Below are 25,530 nucleotides of genomic sequence, written 5' to 3'. Positions count from 1 at the left end.
TGAATGGAACTTACCCCTGTTCCCTACTGCTGAAAATGTTTGTGCATTGTTTAATTCCTCTGAAGTGTAGTGGCCTCTGTGGCATTTTGCCTCCCAGCATGATGCTAACCCTTACCTGCTGTTTGCACAGCATGGTGGCTTCATTGGTATGAAACAAGTTCTGTCATACCTTCCTAGATGGTTGGGTTTTTTTTCTTTTGTCTGCAGGGCTTCCCAGGACTCCACAAAGTGTTTCAATCCAGCTACCCCAACCCAAAGCTCCTCAGACTCCTTCCTAAAGTATGCCAAGAGGCATGTTTTCTGGTCCTGGTTCTTACCAGTGAGAAGAAAAGGCCACGGACCTTGCAAATTCCATTCAAATCTTGGACTAAATCATTCAGGATTGGTGCTCCCATTTGAGAACAGCCCCTACAGCAGCAGATAAAGCATGATGCAATAGTAGAGGGAGACCTGAAAAAGCAGTATTACCTCTACTATTTTTGTGCTCTTTTGTGAAGGATGCACTTCCTACTACTTTAGGGAGCTGGGAGAGCAGAAATAATAAGATGCTCACCTTGTTAGCCAAGGATTAGGCCCAAGCAGTATATATTTAATTAGACTTTAAAGAGCTTATTTCAATGTTCAGAGACACAATTCTTCCCTGTGGCTGCTGCCTCAATATAATTGTTCCAGTAAGTGCTCTGCTTACCAAGAGAAAGAAGGGAGTTTTCAGATATTGTGAGTACTCAGTTTTTGTTTGCATTTAGATTAAGAAGAAGAAAGTGGACCCAAAGCTCTTGTATAGGTCATCTAATCTGGTTGAGAAGATCTGTCCTCCCACAGACTCACCTTGGGCACTATAAAGGAATACCTCTTCCTGATGACAAGCTCTCTCTGCAGTGTTACCTCAACCTTGGTCATTCTAGAAGCAACACCTTCTACCACAATAATTTAGGAACTACATTAGAAACTAGATTGCTGTTTGCATAGACCACATCTTTGGACTATTACCTACCACAAGATCCAGGGCATTCACAATGAGCATTAGTGAAGACGATGTGGAGAAGTTTCTTGATGGCAACCCTGCTTTTGCCAAGCAGTACTTTGAGAAGAAACTAAGAACAGAGTCTTGGGATAGCAATGAAAGTGAAATCCTTTTTGAGTTGATCCAAGACATGCAAGAAAGCATCAACATGGAGAAAGTTGTTTTCAAGACCTTGAGAAGAATCAGGTCCCTTATTCACGCTGACCGCTGTAGTCTTTTCATGTACAGGCAGAGAAATGGCACACCTGAACTGGCAACAAGGCTTTTCAACATCCAAGAGGGAAGCACCCTGGAGGAATGCCTGGTGTCCCCAGACTGTGAGATTGTCTATCCTTTGGACATAGGCATTGTGGGCTATGTTGCACAAACCAAGAAAACCATGAACATCAAGGACGTCAGTGAGGTAGGTTTGCCATTTATTCATTCACTCACTAGAAGAGAGGCTAACAAAAGGGCCAAGAGGTAGTAGGGCATCTCTGTGCTTGGTCAAACCTCTTGCAATGTAATAGCTGAGTATTGGAAACAGAAGTACCAGTAGAAAATCTGTAAGTTGCTTCCAATTTCATTTATGAAGTGAGGTGAAGCTAAGCACATTATTACACTAGGTGTTAATGCCTGCAAAAAAATGTACTGTCACATCTTGCCTGTCTAATTAAAAAAAAAATCACATCTAGTCCATCAGAGAGTGAGGTACAGCCAATTCTGCACTGAAGGCACATGGAATTTTCCACACATATTTATATTCCATGAGTAATTGGCAAAGAGAGAGAAATACTTTACAGTGCATCTAGAAAGGGTTTTCCGCACCAAATGACACTTTAAGATGTTTGCTGTCTGATGAAGCTTCGGCCATGGGCATTTAGAGGCATTTTTATCAACTAGACAGAGTGGACTTCAGAGCAGGTGAATTAACTGCAAACTTTATATGGGTGATCTTCATCAGAAAGAGCAAGAGACAAACTTTGACCAAAAAAACTCTTTCAGCAGATGCTGCACACTGTAATACCAAGAGGGATCCAAGGAATTTTAATGTTTTTATTTTATGCCTTCATGACAATATTTGCCACTTCCATACTCCTGGGTTGAATCATGTAAACCTGAATGGCAGAAATAACAATCCACTTGTTCTAATCACAGGTATAAAACTAAAATCCATGTGACCCAAATATAGCATTTGGGATTACTCCATCTATTGTTTGCTAGTTACAAAGATACCATGTGTTTATCCATCTATTTGTTGCTCCATATGAATATATCCAAATGCCTTGGCAAAAACTTCCTTGTCCTCCACAGAACATACTGAAGCATTAATTTGGTTTTCCAACTTTCTTTTTTTTTTTTTTTTTGAGGCTGGGAGGGCAGTGTGAGTGACAGCACAGAAAAAGCATCAGCATGGGACATTTTAAAGCTCTCTGGCTTCAGATATTTCTCCAAGAACATGGAAGGATTTCAGTGCTGTGAGACAAGTGCTGCAGTCCAGCTCTAGTGCTTTCAGACATTGCCATAAGGCAATTCCTTTGAAGGAGACTCAGAGACTAAGTGCTTTGTCTACCTCAATTGACAGGGAAAGACAGCAGCGGGGGAGGTATGGGGATAAGGGAGTGATTATTCTTTCTGGTGCAGCCCTCTGAATATGATCCGAGCTCTGAGGTTTTGTCTAATCCAGCTAGAAGGATTTGTATCTAACAAGTTATTCAGCTGAGCAGGAAGAAGATCTTGGGTCAGCAAGAGCATCCCTGCACTCCCAATTGGCAGGTGATGATGGTGTCTAATAAGGCCCTGTGCCAGGTGAGGTGATGGGCTGTAGGCCTTCACCACACTACCCTTTTGCTGCTTTGTTTTCTTTTGGGAGGGAAGGACAGTAACATTCACATAAGGAACAACTGGATGAGTTCCCTTTGTGCTGCCCTTAAAGCATGACCAAGCACTCTCCCAGTCATTTGAATGGCAATTCCCTCACGGGTGGCCCCCTGGGCAGTCCACTCCATAGCGGTGCCACCTGTATATTGCAACTGCCGTCAAAATGCTCCTGGGGCAGAAGGGGGTGAGTCACTCTCAGGGGCATGGAGGGAGTGCCCAGAATCACATACTGTGGGTACCAGCTTCATCCTCTGTTGAATTACCTTCCTTACCATCTACCATCCCATCCACAAAGGCCTAGTGAGATAGGAGGGAATGCCTGGGAGAAGACTTCCAGGAGAAATGAGGGGTAGATGGCTTCATGGAGGCTGCAAACCAACAGCAACTTCAGGACCCAGGCAAAAGCAGAAGAAGAATGATGGCGAGTGAACTTCCTAGTGACTGTACCAGATAGCAATTGTTTATCAACTGTGGCTATGCAGTGCTGCATCATAACTGGCTGTACCCACTTCACAGTGCTAAAGAGAAGTCAAAGACAAGGATGGAGGAGGTACTATGAAGGATGTCAGTGATCTGAGAATGACTAGTGGAGAGCCTCCTCTGACAGAGTTTGTCATGTTAAAGCTTATGATTTGCAAGATCTTTGCAAAAAGTGAAAAAATGCATGTGTCACAGTCAGAAGCCACAGCCAGTTCTCTTGATACTAGCTGTATCACCTGTATGTTGTCCAATGTTCTGCTAATTCATTTCTCTTCCTCAATAATTTTTTAAGCAAAACTTTCTTCAGGCAGCTTACTTCAAGAGGTTGTGTTTTAACTTGGTTTTAAGACTATACGCACTGTAAAAAAAAAATGCTTAATTTGTAAATTCTCTATTGAACAGTGTGCCCAGTTCAGTCCATTTGTTGATGAGCTCACCGACTACACTACAAAAAGCATCCTTGCAACACCCATCTTGAATGGCAAAGATTTAGTTGCGGTCATTTTGGCTATTAATAAGCTGAACGGTCCATACTTCACCAGCTCTGATGAAACAGTAAGTGGTCAGTAGCTCAGTTTCTATCAAGCAGTTGTTACTTTTTCATGTAACTGACTCCTCTACACTAGGGATATCTGCTTTAGTGAAGCTCCACTGGTGCCAATTTCCCTACAGGGACTCACCCTATAACAGAAAAGGCTTATTATAAGAAAGCTTATCTCAGAAATCTTTCATGGAAGTTACAGTGGGATAAGCCTCATCTCACACCAGTGCAAAGCAAAGAATTTATCCAGGGGAATTACCATGACGTTGCTAAAGGGGTGTTATGAAATCCAGTATACACAAGGCTGCTACTGCATTCAACTCAACCTCAATTTTGCCTTTTCAGCTTTTTCTGAAGTACCTGAATTTTGCCTCCTTGAACTTGAAGATTTATCACTTGAGTTATCTTCACAATTGTGAGACTCGAAGAGGCCAGGTAAGAGTGAAGATGCAGATCAAATGAGCGCTTTCAGATGTAACTGATCTGTTTCAAAGATTTGTGCCTGAAGAGCAGAAAGAAAAACGTGCCCTCATCTGCTTTCAGATACTGCTCTTTCTCCAGAGTCTTTCGTTAGTCTCTCTTCCTGTTGCTGCTGGCAAAACTACAGGAGATGACAAGTAGCACCAGTTTAAGCAGGACTGAGTTCCAGATGTTTTGTTGAACTGAGGCTATGAAACACTCTTGGGGCATTTAACCACTTCAGCCAAGATACTTCTCAAAATAATTAAGAATGAGGTATTTTTTAATGTGGTGGGTTTTTTTCTTTATCTGCTTATTAAAAAGTGCTATAGAATTTCTTCTTAGTGCCAGTGAAATGATCTGATATGCCTGTTGTATTGTCCTCCTCCACTAGAAATGAACGTAGATGAGTGTTTTAGGGTATTCTGAATGGAAACAATCCAGCCACCATTTTTTTCCATGACTTGGGTTATGAAAGGACTCTCAAGTTTGTTGGGTTGGATGTGAATCCATGCAATCACTTTCTGCAGCAGACAACTGTTTGTCATTGAAAAGGACAAGCACTTGTGTCTATGCTTAATGGCCGCCATGCTCTTGTCTCCAGTGGGGGGCCCCATGGGGGATAAATACCTGTATCAGAAAAATGGATGCAGAATGAAAGTTTACTTTAGAGGCTACGAGACAGCACTTACTAATTCATTATCTCATATGCTTCATCTAATTTTTTCAGTAATCAAAAACATGAATGATGGCAGGTAATCCAGCCATCTAGCCATGAGTAATTCAACTAAAGCGGAACTAGCAAAGGTTTATTCCTGTTGAGGGTTTAGCAGTAGGACTGGAGGAGGTAAGGAAGAGGCTAGAAAACAAAGTGGAGACGCAAGAGGCGGAAAGCCTAATGTCTCCTGCAGGGTGCTCTGGTCTGGGGCTGAAGCCAGGAGTCCTGTGTTCATATACCACTGCTGCGTCAGCAGGTTCTACCAAAAGGGAGGAAAGCAAGAACGAGATGCAAAACACACTGCTAGTTCTACCAATATTTCAACTGGCCATCCAGATCTAAAGATCTGTGCAAGAGTTAAGATGGTTTGTTGTGGCAGACTTAAATGACACAAACGACATTCTCAAAGGTGGTCTAGCATTTTAATATTGCAAATCTCAACAGCAAAGGCTGGAGGATACTGTAAGTAAAATGGCTTATGCAAAAACAGTTCAGTCTGCTTGTGCTCAGATACTGTGTCTTAGTAGAAGACCATATAACACATTTTGTTCAACTTCTTTACATCATTCCATGAATTTGCCATTCTTCAGGTGTTTCCTTCAGTCCTCCTCACTGGGTTGTGGCTTTCAGCATTACTTATTGCATGTTGTAAAATGTCAAAAAGAAACCATTGGTCATTTTCTTCTAATGGTTTGTATGACAACACCACTATCCTGGCTGAGGGATGCTCAGAGGCTGGTGACATTGAACACCTCAGACTTTATAGCAGTGGCAGAATGGTCCCAATTTACAGATTAGAAACAGAGACTGATGCAGCTCAGAATTGTCAAAAATATCTACTAGGGCCCAGTGAAGAGGTGAGACACATTTTCCTGGTTGTGGCCATGTGACAGTACTTCTTGTTCAAAGCACAGCTCCAGTCAGCTTCAGGTTGCAGCTGTCAGAGCTTCTGAAGCACTGTTCTTTGTCTCTCCTGGACTCAGAAAGCAAAGCACAGACATGCACACATGCACTAGCTAAGCTAGGTAATTGCATAGATGGCTTCCTTACCATGTCAGAGAAAATTAAGTTCTTTATTAGGCTTACAAAGATCCTCCTTTTGCCCTCAGAAATGCTTGCCTAATTTGCTACATAATCTCCATTTTTACAAATGAAAGCACCTCATAGCAACAGCTTTCCTAAGGGTACGTCTGTGGGGCATAAGATGGGGAAAAGGATCATAGGCTGGTGTGCACACAAAGCAGCTGTGCAAAGGCCTTGAGGAAAATGTTAATTTGTATATTTCCAATTCCAGCCCTGGAATTTGTGACACTTTTGGTATTAACACCTTTTGGATTCAAGATTTTACTTCTGGATCTAAGATGTAAGCGGGGCCATCTCTTTACCTGGCACTACTACTTTTTTGTGGTGTATTTGTAAGATTGAACTTTTACATAGCACTCCATGATGACCTGACTCTTCCTCAGAGTGCATATTTCCATAGTAATTCCCAGTGTGAATAAGCAATACTTTCACATTTTGCAGTACAGGTTGCTATTGCACTTTTCAGGAACTGTAGTATAAAACCCCAACTGTTTCCTTGTTACTTCAAACACATTTGGGAAGCCCAGCACTGAAGGAGAGCCTATGCATACATTTGGATTTTATCCTGCAGGTGCTGTTGTGGTCAGCTAATAAGGTTTTTGAGGAACTGACAGACATTGAGAGACAGTTCCACAAGGCTTTTTACACCGTGAGAGCATATCTGAACTGTGACCGGTATTCAGTAGGTCTCCTGGACATGACGAAGCAGAAGGTGAGTATTACATGTATTTTGTACATCTTTCTGCATTGCTGCTGTCCACCGAGAGGTGACGTGTGGAGATATGTTTTACCACGGCAGCCAAAGTACAAGCTAGCTTTGCTTTGGTTGGCACTTTTTTAATTCCCTTGTGCAGATGAAGAGCCTACGATAACGAAAAGAGAGGGAAAGTGAATAGCTTATCACTGGAATGGGACTGCCAAAGGAGCCAGAGGCTGGGAGGACAAAGGGCAAACAAGTCTGACCATGGCAATCCTAGTCAAAATCTGCCACATAACAACAGCCTCACAAAGTCTGTAGATATCAGAAGTATAGTGAGATACCTGTGGAAACCCCCAGCAACAAAGTAGCATCCTTCCCTAAGGACTCATCCATGTGCATGTTATCCAGGCTTTTAGGTGAAAATTGGCTTCATGAAAATAAGCTGACAGAGCTAAGTCTGATTTGTTCTGATTGTCTGCACCTTTGGCAAGCTTTTTGTGGGGGTTACACAGCATCCTTGTAATAGGAGCCCTGCTTTATTCCATAGTCAGGCTGACTTAGGCTACAATGAACTTTGTTCTCCACCACATTGCCAGAGCCTTCACAGCATACTGTTTTGTGAAGAGGTGTATTAAAAGATCATTAGTGTCACACAGATACTTTGATCAGCATTATAGTGTAGCCTGAGAAAAACAAACAAACAAAATCCTTCACTTTAGCAAGCTAGCAAGTAGTAGATCAGCCCTATGGTCACACTCTGGAAAATGAAGAACACATGAAGTATCGTCATAGCCATTTGTACTGTGAGTACAGCCTGTGCTGTTCACTGAATGAAGCAGCATCCTATGTATAGGCAATGTATGACTATATATAGCCATATAATGCATCTGACACTTCCTGATTTATATATACCATTCTGCTGCCTAGAATTGAACTGGTCTTACTATTTCGTGCTTTGTTTAACACGGTACCCAAACCAGCATGGTAGAGCAGTGGACGCTTTGAGACTGAAGGTAGTGTGAATTTTTCTACTGTAAAAATACTTTTTTTCATTTTAAAACCAGGAATTTTTTGACCTGTGGCCAGTTCTTCTGGGAGAAGTTCCCCCCTACTCGGGACCTCACACCCCAGATGGTAGGGTATGTGAGAACCAGATTTCTTAAGCTCTTTCCTGTCTGGCTGTATTGCCTCACCACCAATTTTAACATTGCTCTTCTATTTTTTTTGTAGGAAATAGTATTTTACAAGGTCATTGATTACATATTACATGGAAAAGAAGACATTAAAGTCATCCCGTAAGTGCCCAGTTTCTGTATGGTAGGTACAGCCACAGAGCGTAGCCAAAATCAAGGTTTCTCATGACTTAAAGACATTAACGAGGAGATATGCAAAGGCCTGATAGAAGACTGAGTAAAAGAAGTAGAATGTAAGTTGGTGCTTTGACTCACATTTCTGTGGGACTAAGATTTCCTTCAGGGCATTGGGATCCTGGCTTGCAAGTCAAGCTCCAGAAGTCACTGCAACCAGTGATTCTTTTTAGATATAGAAGTGAACTGCCTCGACTGCCTGCAGCTTTGCCATTCCCTCTGCCAGGCTGGAGCATCACTCATCCTTGATGCCTTCCCTGTGGCAGCGGATGACACCATCCCGGCTGCCCTTGTATTGAGGCATCTTCTGTCCCAGCCCTGCCTTTCAGCCCTCCGCTACCCTCCTGGCCTCTCATGGTCACTCCTGCTCCCCTGCCTGTCTTCCAAGGTTCCTTGCTTCTATCTTATCCTCTGGTCATTGACCCCATCTCAAGGTACCTCTGGCCATTCCTCCTCTCTTGACACTACCCTGAGACTCCCTCCTTCTGAAAACTACCGTTTCTTCATGAGTCTTGGGCACCTTGGACAAATCTGACATAAGAGGAGTTTCGCCCAGTTCTGGTCACACTGCTTTGTATTGGTGTAAGTGCTGCAAGAAAGGCCTCCATTTCTTAGGTACTCCCAGGAATGCCTTTTTCCTTAAGTGTCTGCAGACAACAATATTTTATGAGTTATTCTATATTGAAACCTTAAAGGAAAAGTATTATGAGAATTTTTTTTTGCTTGGGTCCTTTGAAGTAACAGGACTGTTTAGTAACTGAAGATGAAACCTGTAGATGTGAATTGTGCAATCAGCTGGATACATTTTAGCTCTGTGACCATTCTTCAGTAAATGTAAATGTATATGCTTAATTTCTCTTATGTGTTTTTCTTTCATACAGAAATCCTACCCCAGATCACTGGGCACTAGTTACTGGACTGCCAACCTATGTGGCTGAAAGTGGATTTGTAAGTACGTAGGCTTCATCAAGGCTTTCTGAGATGAAGTCATACTGACCCTCCTTTCTCATCAATTCAATTTTTTGGTTTGGTATTTAAACTTCTCATTGCCCATATTGTAAAACATTTTTTTGTGTGATCCTCTAGATTTGCAACATTATGAATGCTGCTGCAGATGAGATGTTTAACTTTCAGGTACTGTAAAAACTTCCAGCTTCATTGAGGATGCTACTTTTTTGCAGAAATGTAATTTAGAATCAATATGAGGCATATTAGTATTTCTTTAGCCTGTAGTCTTGATGTCAAATGGGAGTGCTCATGTATTTAGAAATAACATTAAGTACATGGTGTCTGTCTGCTTGCTATTGCTTCAAGGAAGGTCCTCTAGATGAATCAGGATGGACTGTCAAAAATGTTCTTTCCATGCCAATAGTCAACAAAAAGGAAGAAATTGTTGGCGTTGTCACGTTTTATAATAGAAAAGATGGTAAACCATTTGACGAACAGGACGAGACCCTCATGGAGGTACAGTTCCCTGCTACTGCTGGAAGTAGTTAATATGGTTGAGAGAGGTCACTATTGCTCATTTTACAGCTGCATATCATCCCCCAGTGTTTTGCAGCTAAGTTTCTTTGCTGCTTACAGAGGTGTTATGCATCAACTTGAAAGTTTTGAAAGCAACTGCATTGAATACTGGTGTTTTTCAGTCCTGGCAACCCAGCTGTGTTTTTGTCACTTCAGCATTGTTGAATTGGACACCTAGCCGTGAGCAGCTATGATGTACTAACATGACCATTCTGACCTGTGTTCACATACATGACAGCTGGCTTACACTGACTGGGCAGCTCCCTTGAGAAATTATATAGAAATTGTCTGTGTAGCTAAGATACAAAGAGTGCCCAGCTATTGAATCTGCCAACAGCAGCTGTAATTAAAGACCTTGCTGCCTAGAAATGCCCCTCTGATAGTTACAATTCAATACAGGCGTTCAGCTCTTGGCATCTGTTATCAATCAGAATGTTTCCTGAAATAGACTTTTCTTATAAATCAAAAATACTGAAAAACAAAACAAAACAAAACACAGCAACAAAAACAAACAAACAAAACCCAACACACCCCCCAATTAAAAACAAACAAACAAACCAACCAACCAAAACAAAAAACCCACACAAAACCACAAAAACCCCAAAGGAATCAATTTGAGTTGGCCACTGGACAGCAAACATGTTGAGAACAAACTCAGGTGTAAAGATATGTGAAAGGTCATGAAACAGCCTTGCCATGCCTTGCTATGAGGGTTCCTGACCTGCTTTCTCCATTGTGACAAAAGCCTTTCCACAGACATAGAGACACTTGCAACACCACAGAATAGGCTTTCTGTATGCTGAACTAGACAGAGAGTCCTGAACCTCCACAGCATGGGTAATCTGGAGGCCTAAGCAGATTCACCAGCTGATGAGCTGCTCTGCTGAGGAGCAAGTAGAGCTTGGGAGCAAACACATGTTTGCTCATTGCTAGACTTGTGGCCAAACTGGAACCTGTGATTCTCTAAAAATGTATCATGTAATGTTATATTTCTGTGTCTTTGAGAAACGGAAGTTTTGTTTATTTTACCATTTCCTTCTTTTCCTCTTACCAAGTCCTTGACACAGTTCCTGGGTTGGTCTGTACTCAACACAGACACGTATGATAAGATGAACAAGCTGGAGAACAGGAAGGACATTGCTCAGGATATGGTGCTGTACCATGTGAAATGTGACAAGGATGAAATCCAGGAAATTCTGGTAATGCCTAGCAACATGCAGCACACCCTCAAGTGCACTGGCCTGGCCTGTGACTTACAGCACAGATGCAGGTCTCCCATTCCACATAAATGCTTCCAACCACCATGGTGTAGAGGCAGCAGCCAGGGCCCCAGGTACTGCACAGTGGAAGGACAAGTCTTTGTTTTGACTCTGTGGTCTGCCTTCTGCTTCAGCACGCCACCATGCTGTGTGCTTTCTAATTTCCTCAGGAAAACCAGCCCTGGAGATAGGTTCACACAGGTGCTACTCAGGACAGGGCTGTAGGGGTGGTCTTCTGATTTATTCCCCAAAACCTCCTCAGTGCAGAGGATGTGGATTTTGAGCTGGGACACTGGCTCAAGGAGGATGTTTGCAAGTGGGATAAACATGAACCAAAATCAAGGAGGAGGGAAACATTTTTTGCCAGGAAGAATGGTTTGAAAGACCGGAAACAGAAGTAATGCCCAGGAAGAAAACATGATTTGCATATGACAGCTGCCCTAGATTTCCCCAAAGCTACACAGTGCAAAGTCCAGTGTGGTTTGGTCATCAGTTTAACACATTCATTATCTTTGCAGCCAACACGAGAAAAGCTGGGGAAGGAGCCGAGTGAGTGTGAGGAAGAGGAGCTGGCAAGCATCCTGGTAAGAGCAATGTACTGCTGGAATTGACAGCTCTGGCAAGTAAATATTGCCTGGGTGGTTGCAAGGAAGAGTTCCCTGTGTTGGCACACTGGTACACATCAACAGGGCACCTGGTGAAGGGTGAATGCAAAGCATATTCTGTGCCCTTCTACTGTGGAGTTTGAGGCTATTATCAGGTGGCAGCAAATGCCTTCCCCAGCTCCTGGGGAGTACCTGCCCTCTGCCACTTTGTCTCAAGGGGTTGAAAGTCCACCTGGAAACACATCAGCCATGTTGACTTGTCACACACTTTATTCTCTGGAATAAATATGGAGGCCTGTAAGTCTTCCCTTGTAAGACCTGTCAAGTTGGAGTATCCAAACTATAGGAAAAGTGCTTAAAAGAAATCAAGCAATGTTACTTCCACTTGACCAGAAATGTCCTCTGTCTTCCCCCACTAATGGGGTTTTCTTGAAAAGCTGCATTTCAATCTATTTCTGTGTTATATTCTAAAAGGAAAAGAGCCCAGTAGTATCAGACTGATACATTTTTATTAAGCAAAACCCACTTGAGGTGTTTCTAGGGATGGCATAAGTAGCACAGCAACAAACCAACCCACCTCTCTTACAGAAAGAAGAACTGCCGGGGCCCACCAAGTTTGAAATCTATGAATTCAGGTTCTCTGATTTTGACTGCACTGAGCTAGAGCTGGTGAAGTGTGGCATTCAGATGTACTACGAGCTCGGCGTGGTGAAAAAGTTCCAGATCCCACAGGAGGTAGGAGCTGGCAACACCGGGGACTACTGTCTTGGATGGCCAGTGGATTCACCATGTAGCAGAGATCCCTGTGTGTGCCCTGCACAGCTCACAGGGTGGCCAGAGGCCTGGGTTCACAGGGACTTTCAGTGAGAGAGGTGTGCATCCTGAGCCCCTCATCCCACTGAGGGCAGAGAACCCCTTCTCAAAGTCCCTAGTTGCTACATGTGGGTTTGGAGCATGAAGCTGGCCTCTTCTGCTCTGCACTGTCTGCTACAGGTGTGGGTTTGCTTTTGAGTCTACTTAGATGGGCTCTACACCATGCAAAAAAATTGCTTGCTCTCCCTGTGTCTAACGCCACTCACAAGTGCAGCATGAAAACACAGCTTCCAGGTGCAACACCACGTGGTGCATACTCATATGCATGTTTAGTTTGCTATAGTATGTACCCTATAGCTTTCAGCCAACATATGCTGAAACCCACATGGACAGGTCTCTCTGCTTTTCTTCCCTCCACAAACATTGTCGCAGCTTCATTTGGTGCAGTTGGTACCAATTTCCTCACTGCTTGGTGTGTCCCTGTGGGAGCAAGGACTCCACAGCCCCTGATGTGCAAGTTCACGGCTTTTGCCACAGTTCAAGCCCCTGTAGGGCTTGTGAAACTGACTTTTCAGGAGCTCTGCTGCTCCCCAAGGGATTTTTCACAACATCATGTAAACTTTATTTCCATCTAGTGCGATCTGGAGGTAACTGCAGGAAAAGTTTTCACCCTGGAAAGGTGGGCTGGGAAGTAGGAGGGAAGTGGGGGACACTGAATGGGAATTACTTCTGTGCATCATAGTTATAGCATGCCAGTAAGTATTCAAAATATCTGCTCTGGAACAACTAACCCCTGATGCAGGTGTGAAAAACAGTCATTCTTTGCTGCCACTCCGAGCAGCTGAGTTTTAAAAAAAATGGATACTCATCCATGATTAATTTGCTCTCTGAGAAAACCTACATAGCTACAAGAGATAGTACGTGTAGAGAAGTAGAATGCAGACGGGAAAAAAAAATCGTTTGTCATTTAATGTCCTATATTGTAATTGTTTAGGTGATATAAACATCACTTAATCTCTTCATGTATAGAGCCACATTTCCTTAAGAGAGGTGTGAGTATTAGTAAATCACAAGACACAGGAGAGAAAAATCTTCTGAGTGACCATGTAGAGAAACACAGAAATTCAATAAATTCACAAACAGTAGGATGAAACCTCTTTTCCTCTAGACATTGCTGTTTCTTGTTTCCCCTACAGGCATCTCTGTGAGTTTTTTTGTTTGTTTGGTTTTGGTTTTGAGGTTTTTTGTGTTTTGGGTGTGTGTGTTCTTTTATTTTTTAAAGAAGAGAGAAAGGGATTAGAAAGCAGAGAACTATATTTTGATGTCCCTTTTAGCTCTCCACTAGGCTTTACTTCAACAATTCTGCCAGGGAAGCCTGATTGTAATACAGCTTCTGATTCCTTTCTGGGGCCAACTCTGTAGAACTGGTCTGAACTTCATCTATGACTTCTGTATGTGGTCTTCACTGCAAGAGCAAAATGCAAGTGCCTCATCACACAAACTAACATCCTCTTCACCAATTTGCAGGTTCTGGTAAGGTTTGTGTACTCTGTCAGCAAAGGCTACCGCAAGATAACTTACCACAACTGGCGTCATGGCTTCAACGTTGCACAGACCATGTTCACGCTCCTGATGGTAAGGTAACACCAACCCAGTTAATTCTATGGCACAGCTTTATTTACAAGAGGTCTTCTGCCGTGCTCTGGAGGTATACAGGGCTCCCTTTGAATCCTGGTGTAGGATAAAAGTTTGTCACTCCCAGCACAGGTCCCTGCTAAGTGAGGTCTCCATTTGACTTAAGTGACAGTCCTTGCATTACACTTAAAGCCACGGCCAGTACTGCCCAATGAATAGAGTGCTTCAACTCTTATTGGTACAGATGTGTATGGTGTTGAATAGCTTCCAAATTAAATCCTTCTGCAGGGTGTGGGAGAGTAACTACAGGACTTCCCTTCCTTTAGTAGTTTCTGACAGAAAGAGCCAGACTCAAGCTGGGATGGAGACAACCTCATGCTTTCAATTTCCAGGCAGAACAGGTACAGGTGTAAGTCTATCACCAGTGTGAATGTGGCAAGGGCTGTTTCTCCCAGGCTCTTGGGCAACAGGTGCCCTAACAAGAGAAAACAGGTGTCAGACTGCTGTTCCGCACCAGGGATGGACCAGCACCAGGACCCAGTGCAGACGGTATGGCCCACACAGCTGGCAGAAGAATTACACCTACCCCTGGACAATCCTTCGGGCAATTCAGCTTGGAGACCCTATTGCCCAGAAAAATGCAGAGCCCCTTCAACAAGTACTTTGTGGCAGTGACTGGAGGGGTGCCTATGAAGACCCTGGTGTCCCTAGAGCACGAAGCTGCTATACCAGCAGGTAGCCAACATCGCAGGTGGGCATTGAGCCCATATGTATGACAAGCATGCCCATCTGAGTCTGAAACATTTCATTTCTAGCTGCTTCCCCATTTAACATAAGTGTATTGTATATTACATTCAGCTTCACAAGTATTTTCAGTTCTCCTGGACTATTTCAACGAGGGGATTCCCAGCACAGAGCAGTCACAGCTCAGTACCTTTTCCTGTAAGAGACACTAACAGATGACATGCAAATTCTCATCCTCCAGACTGGCAAACTGAAGCGATACTACACAGATCTCGAAGCCCTTGCGATGGTAACTGCTGCTTTGTGCCATGATATTGACCACAGGGGAACCAACAACCTTTACCAAATGAAGTAAGCATTCTCTACCACTTCAATTACTGTTGCTTTCATGTGGAGTGGGATCAGGCTGTGATCATACCAAACTCCAGTGCAGCTCTGTTTTATACAGAAGGGTAACAACCTTCTTTTGCAAATAACTTTGCTTTTCAGCTTGCTACAGCACTAGGGCTTAGGCTTTGGCCAGTGGGGAAACTGAAATTTTGCAGTGCTCTCTGGGGCTTTCTTTAGCTCCCAGCAAACCCCCTTTGGTTAAAGCAACATTCTACATTACCTTTACTGGGTTGAACAAGTGCAGCATTGGTATTTAGTAGCCTGAGCTCCCTGGGCATAAGAAGCCTACTTTTTGCTGGAAGTATCTATGGAGAAAGCACCAGGCATGGCACTGCCCTCAGAAACAAAATACCTACGAGTACCTACGAGGGTGCTGCTCTCAGTAGGTAGTTACTAGCTACAGAAAAACAGTTGCATTATTTCATCAACCAGTCAAGCCTCTGTTGCACGCTGAAAGCAGTGTCATATCAGAGCTCTTCTGCAATGCTTGCTGGCTATACTGTCTCACTGTTTACTGGAGCTTTGGAAAAATATAAGTGAAGCTGGCTGGTGTTTTGGATACAAGAAGGTCTTGCTTTTCAGCTAGGAAAGTGTCCAAGGACTGCTGTTTTTTCTGTTTCTATTACTATATATCAACATGTAGTTACTGAGGAATTAAACAAGCTTACTATGCTGAGTAATAACAGTCTGGTCATAAACAACATTTTGGGTGAAGTTTGTAGTTGGAAGACTGTTTTGTAGTGTCTGAGTAGTTATAAGCAGTGTCATAAAAGTCTTACTAGACTGAAGTTGTTAGCTATTAAAATACTACTCTTAAGCCTTTTAAAATTAGTTGAATTTGTGTGTGGCAAAATTAAACATAAAATGTGACATGTCTTTTATCTTTAATAGCTGCACTAACATCTTTAATTTTTCCTTTATGTAACCAGATCTCAAAATCCTTTAGCTAAACTTCATGGATCCTCTATTTTAGAGAGACATCACTTGGAATTTGGAAAATTCTTGCTCTCTGAAGAGGTTGGTAATGAACTGCAGTGTAAGGACATGAATAGTTTATATTCAGGGAAGTTTTTCAGCAACAACAGAGCTGTCAGCTTAGCACAGGACCTTTCGCTGGTTTGGATAGCTGAGGAACTGCAGCTGCCCCACTCCCCAAGGACTCTATTTTCACTTAGGATCAAAACACATAGGCTTCCTAAATGCATTACTTTGTTTCTTCAGAAGCCATATCGTTATCCCTATAGGAATATGTTAAATAGAGGATTGTCCTCCTATAGCCACTACGACAGGGCCAAGGCTGACACATTTCCCCTGACATTTCCCCTGCTAACTTTTCATTTCAGGCAAATTCACACAAGAGACAGGGGTAGGATTTAAACATATCTTGCGTAACAAGCTTCAGGACACTGACCGGGTTCAGTGAACAAAAAGGGAGACTCAACACCAACATGCAGTGAATGGGGCACACAATCCTGGCACCTTACAGGAGGAAGCTGAAACTATTAAAAAAAATTAGAAAGTGAGCACATTTGAGGAAGGGAGATGGCCAGTAATGCACAACACCACAGTGACTGGATTTTGCAGCTCCCTTTCCTTTGCTTTTCAGTCGCTGAATATATGTCAGAACCTCAACCGCAGACAGCATGAGCACATGATTCACCTGATGGAAATTGCCATTATAGCAACAGATCTGGCACTCTACTTCAAGTAAGTCAATCACATACACTGTGTGTGAAGGGCAGAAACCAGCCAATATTTTACAAAGGCAAAATGTGATGCTCTGCTCTGTGGCAAATCCTTCATGCAGCAAGCCTCTTCACAACTGCTGCCTCTGGGAGGCTGTCTTCAATACTGACATTAGAGCTGGTGGGGAGAACTCAACCATTCAAAACAGTTTTGAGCTTTTACTCATTTGATCACGTGCATGATTTTTTAACCCTCTATTTCCAACAAGGCAAGTGCTATATGATTACCTAATGGAAAGAGATGTCTGGTTTTTTTGCCTTTGTTTGGTTGGTTGGTTTTTAATATAGCACTTCAGTACTAAAAATACGCATAAATGATGAATGGTCTGGCCAGGGCTACATTGACTTCTCTGGGAGAGCAGCACGACCCCAAAACTAACTGGTCTATTTTAGGTGAATATCCAGTTCATAGTCTATTTCACACTCAAAAGCCAAAAATGCCAAACATCTTGGAGCAGCATGCACTGATGTCCTGGGACACAAGGCTTGAATTCAACAGCATATGACTTCCTAATCAGCAAGGAGGTCTCAAAACGTGCTTTCAAAAATACAGTGCTGACACCAGAGACTGCTTCTGTGTTTTGCATTCAAGAGTGATTATGCAAAATACAGAGTCAACAGAAAAGGAATATGAGGGAAGGTGCAATACCCAGTCCTTTTATTCTGTAGGCTGGCTATATTGGAGCAGATACCACCACTTCCTTACTGGGAACAAGACAGCCTTTACCCTCCTTGGTATGTGATCTGCAAGCGAAGGTCTGATTGAGATCAGACCCAGGCAGAATGATACAGACAAAACATGTACTCAAGTCACTTTGTGGATCTGGCCTAAATGTCTTCACTGCTAGCATTTAAAGAGCAAATTTTTCCAGATTTCATGCTACTCAAAACATTGGTGTGTTGTGTATAAACCCCTCTGCAGAATTTGCTACTTATATTTAGGTATATAAATAAGGTTAACAAAGTCAGATTAAGCATACAAAGCCAGGTAGCTTTAGAAATACTCCAGTCAGCTCTGGGTTTCTGTAGTTTGCTTAACATTCAGGGGAAAAGCCTTCTTGTGCTGTCAACAAAGGTGTAAGCATTTCTCATCTGACATAATTTGTGGAAGCTCATACTTTCACATTCCTGCTTGTGTCTCACCACTAAACTTATTTTTAAGTAATTTACAATAGTTTTCCCTGCTTAAGAGAAGCAGGTGATGCTGCTTGGTTTTGTTGGGGACTTCCCTGAGGACCTAAATGCAAGGCCACCAACCACTGGAAACCCTTCTGGAAGAGCTACAAATATCAGAATCAGCCGTCTGTTTTTAACACATTTGTTTCTTTGTTTTGGATTTTGGACCTTTTTTACTTTTTTTTTTCCTTCCTCTCAAAGAAAGAGAACAATGTTTCAAAAGATCGTTGATGAGTCCAAGACATATGATAGCATGACGGCCTGGACTGAGTACCTGTCTCTGGAGACAACAAAGAAAGAGGTTGTCATGTGAGTAATCGGCTCTGGAAAGGTCAGTGACGAAGTCACTTGGTGAGAGCTCCAGAACATGCCTTGCTCTGCACTTAGTGCAAAATCAGCACACGGTATGTTACCGTCCACTCAAATCTGATCTTCCAAAGAAACAGGGAAAAATCAGGGAAAAAAGCTTAACGTGGTTCCTTATCCAGATAAGTAACTAGTTTTGGAGTGTCCTAGTCATTTACACTGTATGCGATGCAGGATCCTTTCTGGCGATATACTCCTACCAGACCACCCTGTAGCACCCACAAGCGGTGGGAGGCTGCAATGGCAGATCTACAGAAATTCACTAGGTCTTCTTCACAGTGGCAACCAATCTAAGTTGCACAATGCTGTTGTGTCCAGACAGACACTTTGGAGGATGCTTTGCACTGGCAATGAAGTGCACCCACTACCTCACTGCACTCTGCACTGCTAAATCTCCATGAGAGGGCCAGAGATGTTACTCTGAGGTCAAGAAGTTCACCCCAGCAATGACTAAAGCAACAAACATCCTAGTGCCAGAGGCAAGAGGTTCCCAAGTATAAACCCATTTTAATCAAAACAGCAATCCTTGATGAGTGTCCCAGCCAGAGCCAAGGCTGTTACAGCAACCTATCACTTTACCTATCTTTACCTATCTCTTGAGCAGGGACCAGGGGATACCTGACACACTGTTTGGGGTATAAGCATCCTGAGCCTGCAGGAGGTAGGGTGCAGCCTGTAGAAAAGAAACTAATTTCTTTCCTATTTTTAGGGCCATGATGATGACTGCCTGCGATTTGTCAGCAATCACAAAGCCTTGGGAAGTCCAGAGTAAGGTCAGGTGCTTGATATACTGTTAGTTTTCTCTAGCTTATACTTCAAAGTAATGCAATTTTCTAAGTTGCCTAGAAGCTGAATCAAAGTCTCCTATGAAAACTACCAAAAGGACTTTAGAATAACTGTGGTGTTGATGGATAAACCAATCTTTAAGACTGTCCTTGTGAAATGCTGTAGAAAATTCATGTTTACCAAAAAAGAAAAGTAAAAAACCACAAGTATTTAACTTCTTGGGTTACAGTGAGGTTTTTTGCTCATAACATATGGGTTGGGTTTTTTTTACAATACCTGCTGTTTGCTCAGTTGTTCGATTTCCTTTTAGGAGTTCCTTCCTGAATTGTACTTGAGCAATTGCTGAGTAAGAAACATTAAAATTTAGAACCCTGGAATTGCTTAGGTTGAAAGGACCTTTAAGATCATCAAGTCCAAACATTACCTAGCACCACCAATTCCACCAGTAAAGCATGTCCCTCAGCACCACATCTGTATGTCTTTTAAAGAGGTCCATGGATGGTGGCTTAACCACTTCCCTGGGATGTCTGTTCCAATGCCTGACAGCTCTTTTAGTGAAGAAATTTTTCCTAATATCCAATTTAAATCTCCCCTGGTACAACTTGAGGCTGTTTTCTTTCATTCTATTGCTTAACTTGTGAAAAGATACAGACACCCACCTCACTAAAACCTCATTTCGGGTACTTGTAGAGAGCAATAAGGTCTCCCCGAGCCTCCTTTTCTCCAGGCTAAACATCCTCAGTTCTGTCAGAAGTTCCTCACAGGACTTGTGCTCCAGACCTTTCACCAGCTTTGTTGGTCTTTTTTGGATATGCTCCAGAACCTTAACATTTTTCCTGCAGTGAGGGCTGCAAAACTGAACACAGTATTCAAAGTGTGGCCTCATCAGTGCTGAGTAAAGTCAGATTTCCCCAGTGAAGAGTACTCCTGTCCAAAGCCATGAGCAGCCACTTTCTCCAGGAGAAAGCTAGAGAATTTAAATGAGGATAAAAGAAATAAAACCCACCTTCCTGTTCAGCATGGAGAAAGGACAACTGAGAAAATCATAGTAGGCAGCCATAACAGTGACCAAGAGGCAAATCCTTGAGGGGGACATATTGGAAATGTTTCTTAATAGAAAAGCAGTGGACTAATGAGCTCCAGTGCAATAATGTTGTTGTGCTGTGACTACATGGGTGCAATCCCCTTGCCAGTGCTGCCCTTCCCAGGAGAAGGGCTGAGTCTGGGATTGGACATGGAGCAACAGAGGGGCTAGAAGTGTGATCTGCTTCATGGCGGAAACCTGAAGCACACCAATGTATAAAGCTAACTTTTCCTTTTTTTAAAAAAATAAAAACACCACTTTTTTTTTTTTTCCCTAAGGTCAGTGCTGACTTTTGTTTTTCCCTCCTTGACAATGTAGGTAGCTCTCCTGGTAGCAGCCGAGTTCTGGGAGCAAGGGGACTTAGAAATAAGCATCCTTCAGCAGCAGCCTATTGTAAGTACTGTGTGAGAGCCAGAGAGTTCAGTTCAGACAGCAAGTCTCACAGAGACTTACTACAATCACTGCTACTCTCAGGGTACTGTGAGTCTTCCTGAAATCACCATGCCTGCCAAAATCCATTGGAAAAGTGGGTATTAAGGTAGGGAAGAATGTCTGTGACAGAGCCTCTTGTTCAGCTGGCTATATAGTTAGAGGGTCCCAGTGGAGACTTTATGCTGGTTTCTTACAGGAAAAAAAAAATAATATATATATCATAGAGGAAAGCAGCATTTCCAATAAAGAAAAAAACTACAAACAAACAAATAAAAAACCTACAAACTTCGTAGAGCCCAGAAATTATTTCTGGCAAATGGAAGTGTGTTAAAGCAGTGTTTCTTAACCCATTTTTTCTGATATAATAACAAATACTTGAATTTGGCATTGAAAGAGCCAAGAGTCATTCCTTGATGCTGCCTCCAGCTGCCTGGTTTGGGTTTTCTGTAAGTAGACTTTCATACACCCCCTCTACCCACAGAGGCATCACAAATATTCAGTTATGTTTTAGAAAATTGGAAACCTCTTCAGCACTTTATAACATGCACCTCGCAGGTGTCTGTTGAGACCCTCAAGGGAAAAACTATCTATCCTTTTCCCCATAGACATTGAAAGAGCTGTCTAAAATTCCTGCTAAAACAGCAGAGGAAATGAGCTCACTTCACTCCTCTGCAGTGGAGGAAGAGGGCTGTGATGGACAGCCTTTGTGGTTGGCATGGTAGAACTGCAAGGCTGACAGAATAAGGCAGTTTTGAGGAAAAAGTGAAAGTGTGTTTTTCAATGAAATGTTCTGATAAATTGTTATGAACTTGTGTCCTCCCACAGCCCATGATGGACCGGAGGAAAGCTGCTGAGCTTCCAAAGCTTCAAGTGGGTTTCATTGACTTTGTGTGCACATTTGTGTATAAGGTGAGCAAAGTGCACCCTTGCATGCCCCATCCTTCTCAACAGGGGTTCAAATGCTGAGTGAGTCCTGGTGCAGCAACACCACTCATGGGAAGAGGGACAGGTAGAGGACACGACAGCTGCCCCTCTCCAGGGGACATGGTCCCTCTTTGTCCCGTTAATGCTCTCCCTGCATGAGCCAGCCTGGGAGGTGAGGTGTCAGGGTGCATCCTGGGGCGTGCTGGACAAGACTGCCTCTGTGCTGCATTATGCTGATGGGCATGTTTTGGTTAGGAATTCTCCCGTTTCCATGAGGAAATTCAGCCTATGCTTGATGGGCTGTTGAACAACAGAAATGAGTGGAAGACTCGTGCTGATGAGTATGATGCAAAAATGAAAGCTCTGGAGGAAGAGAAGAAAAAAGAGGAAGAGAAGATGGCTGCAAAGAAAGGTCAGAAATAATACTTAATTTTTCATTCCTAACTTGTAAACATACTTACGTGATATTCTGCCAGATCTGCAGCAAGCTTTGCTGACGTGGTAGTCAGATGCCCAGACCAACTTTCCTCAATCTTGCTCCACCGTCAAGGTTGAAGACACCTTGTCTTCAAATCTGACACCATGACAGGGTGTCAAAAAGGTTACCTGCTCAAATGCCCAGGAGCTACTGTTGGAGGAACTAGTAAGACTATATTCAGTACGAGTGCCCATGCAGCTGGGGACAACAGAAAGTCCTTCGCAGTACATGTATGTCCCTAGAAAAGAGCAGGAAGACATCCTTTGCGCACACTCTGAGGGAGAACACTTGAGCAATTACAGTTCATCCCATTTCTAGCCCAGATTAGGTACCATGTAGAAGCAAGCAGTGGTACCAATAGTACCTAGTAGCAACTGATTTTGGTCAAATGTATTTTTCTTCTTCTGTGGAAGTGCCTGGGTGGCACTGAAATCCGTAAGTTGCAGTGGGTGTTGGTGAAAGCTTTTTTGATAGCCTGAGGTGGAAGCAGAATGTTCTACCAGCCTCCACTCCAGAGACTGCATCCGAAGTCTCCTTTTGTTCCAACCTGGACCAAAATCCTAGCAGCCCATGGAGTGGACATTCCTTAAATGACACAGTTTAGAAATTATTACAGCTGTCTAGAAGTCTTATATCTGTTTAATTCATAGTAGTTAACTTAAAATATCAAAAGTAAATTCTTAGCTATGATTTGGAAAATTTCTGAAGAACTATTTCCTGACTAGATAACCAGTATTTAAGTGAGGAAGGTTTCCACCAACTCAAAAGCACTCTTCCGAAGCAGCCTTATGTGTATGATGACTTTGCACAGCAGACAGCTCTAGATATGGGTACTATAAATATGACCTTCATTGATCACTGGATAACTTTAAAGTGCTAAAAAACTCTTATAATGACTGAGAATGGCATTTATGACTGTATCTCTAATTCTGTGTTGTGGTTTTTTATATGGCAGATGGGATCACCTGTAATGGAGGAACAGCTCCAGCTTCCAAAACCTGTAGCATACTTTAGACCTACTATCAACGTAATATATACCACCCAAAATGAGAATGCCCATGCTTTTAAAAAAAAAAAAAAAAAAGAATAAGAATAATAATCATGGCATACAAATACAGTCCTGATTGTACCGTTCTGCTACTTTGATTAGGCTTATGACCAACCAGGGAAGGGCTAGATCTCGTTTGCCTTAATTGCATCTTTTCCTGATGGTAAGGAGCCAGTTCTGTCCTGTCTCTTGTCCTATTTAATGTACCTGATGTCAGATGGCATATGGCAAGTCAGAACAACATTTGACTTATAAATCAGGTTGCATGATTATGGAAGAACATTCCTCCTGCACTGAAACACTTCTTACCACAAAGCTGATGAGGCCAGTTGAATTCATACCCTGGTCCATACAATCCCATGTGATTGACAGTGTATGAAACCGTAGCCCACAGAGTAAGAAAACTGAAGGAGAGAAAAATTTATTATATCTAAGACTATATCTATTAGGATATCGGAAAGAAATCTGCGAGTAAGAGTAAAGCATGACCACGGTAAACCTTTGAAGTACTCTAAAAAGAAATGATTCCATATAATCCAAGAAACAATGAGATAATAGTTCTGCACTCACTTCAAGAATTTGGGTAGGTTCCTGCTCTAAAGCATGGAGCCATTTCTGAAACAGCCAGTAGCTACCGTCTTCATGAGCCCGAACCACACAGTGTGCTAACCGAGGCTTTGTTCTGTGATTGTGATTATAAGAAGACTGTGTTATCATTACGCATTACAGTTCCAGTTGCAGTTACCCAAGCAATCTGAATTGTGGCATCACCTAAATTTGTTTTGTTTTGCCTCATAATGCCAGTATTATCTAATGCAGTCCTCTTCTGATCAGTACCAACCCTCCTTCCTTTCCTCCTCTTGTTCTAAGATGTCTGATTTTTAGAATCTTTTCCAGACTCTGAAAGACTGATGACTTGTACTCTTTTATTTCAGATAAAAGTTGGTTTTAATGTTTATTCGTACAACCATATTAGACCATTCAATTACACTCTTGTAGCAGTGGAAACACCCCTCTCTACTCCTCTCTATCTCTTTTTTTTAAGTGTTTGGACATCTGTTTTGCTGGGGATTTTCTTCTTCTATTACTCCTGCTACTTTCAGTGCTTTTACCCTTCACTATCTTATTTTGCATTACAAAAATACTGCAAATAAAAGGAAAAGTAGAGCTATGGTAGTGCCTGCTGATCTGTGTCTTAGTATAGTAAACAAGGTCTAATCCTGTATCACTATGCAGCAATTCTGTGAGTAGCAAGCTGTCTTTCACAAAAATAACAGAAACCTGTCCACTTGCATGAAAGCTAAATATGCCACTAGTAATGACTTCATGCTGAATGTCTCAGTTTTGTTAGGCACCATGTAGAAGGCTTTCGTCATACAGCATATGAAGTCAAACAAGTCTCTTTTTTTTCAGTGGGAAAAGTGCCAGAAGGTTATCATATTGCAGAGCAGTAAGCAGTGGGCTTTTAAAGATCACCAAAAGCCACTCTACACTTAAATGCTGAGCAAAGCTCATTATGTCCTCAAACATTTCCTGGGAAATATATCCAGGAGGCTAATCTTCCTGCCCCCTGTGCCCCTCCTATCCGCTGTGCAAGGTGCTGGCAGTGTCTCAGGGTGATCCAGCAGGACTTCTCACAGAAGCAGCATGGGTTCTTGCCCAGCACACCCCACAGGGATGGCAGGAGCCAGGGCTGTGCATGGCTGTGCCCCATCGCACCTGGTCATCCCACAGGTCATCCCACACAGCTCTGGGGCAGCCATCCTGCCAGGTATTTCTGAGGGGGACCATGCATGCATGCATATGGGTGTCCGTGAACACACAGGGTGGGGTGCCAGTGGAGGAGGCTGTTTCTCAAGGGTGGCCCATTTCCATGGGAGCAAGAGGGTCTCTGAGGCTCTCTTCTGCATTGGTGGTGCTGGGGCAGCCCGGGAGCCCCACTGCAGTGGGGACCTCGTGTGTGTGTGCCCCAGGAAGCTGCACCCCACTGGTGAGGCAAGGCAAGCCTCTCCCCTGTCTCCCCCACCAGCTCCTGCCTCCCTCTCCTGTCGCTCTCCTGTTGCTTGTGTCACCTCAGGCACCTCGGACAGAGCACACAGCTCTGCTTCCCATTGCCGCTTTGTTGGACCATTTCTGTAGGTCAGTGGTCATGTGTCCTATCTGCTTTGCAGCTGACTGCCTCTTATGTCACTGTGGGAAGCAATCAGAGGGCAGTAAGAGAAACAGCGAGCCAAGACCTTTCATTTTCCTTTTATTTTCCACTTGCACTTGTCTGTTTCTGATGGGATA

At 43.0% G+C, this 25,530-nt stretch overlaps 2 protein-coding genes across 3 annotated transcripts in view; one reads left to right on the top strand and one right to left on the bottom strand.

Moving 5' to 3' along the window:
• LOC136002313 (purpurin) overlaps positions 1-25,530 on the bottom strand; it is a 48,262-nt gene that overhangs the window by 17,547 nt on the left and 5,185 nt on the right. The gene's annotated exons all lie outside the window — the stretch shown is intronic.
• Positions 961-24,320, top strand: PDE6B (phosphodiesterase 6B). 2 transcript variants are annotated; one of them, XM_065656195.1, is made up of 22 exons: positions 961-1,427; positions 3,767-3,919; positions 4,251-4,340; positions 6,737-6,877; positions 7,930-8,004; positions 8,096-8,160; positions 9,114-9,180; positions 9,319-9,366; positions 9,547-9,696; positions 10,812-10,955; positions 11,534-11,599; positions 12,209-12,355; positions 13,961-14,068; positions 15,054-15,163; positions 16,132-16,219; positions 16,809-16,909; positions 18,325-18,432; positions 19,199-19,262; positions 20,678-20,752; positions 21,617-21,700; positions 21,971-22,127; positions 23,149-24,320. In XM_065656195.1, exons 1-22 carry the CDS (start codon positions 1,017-1,019, stop codon positions 23,205-23,207), a joined length of 2,511 nt encoding a protein of 836 aa, XP_065512267.1. In that variant the 5' UTR covers positions 961-1,016; the 3' UTR covers positions 23,208-24,320. The 2 variants fall into 2 exon arrangements, with proteins under 2 accessions (XP_065512267.1, XP_065512266.1); XM_065656194.1 differs by lacking the exon at positions 9,547-9,696.

Source organism: Caloenas nicobarica, chromosome Z (genome assembly GCF_036013445.1).
Source record: "Caloenas nicobarica isolate bCalNic1 chromosome Z, bCalNic1.hap1, whole genome shotgun sequence".
Classification (NCBI taxonomy): domain Eukaryota; kingdom Metazoa; phylum Chordata; class Aves; order Columbiformes; family Columbidae; genus Caloenas; species Caloenas nicobarica.
Note: the sequence above shows the minus strand (reverse complement) of the source record. Positions and strands in the feature narration are given on the sequence as shown.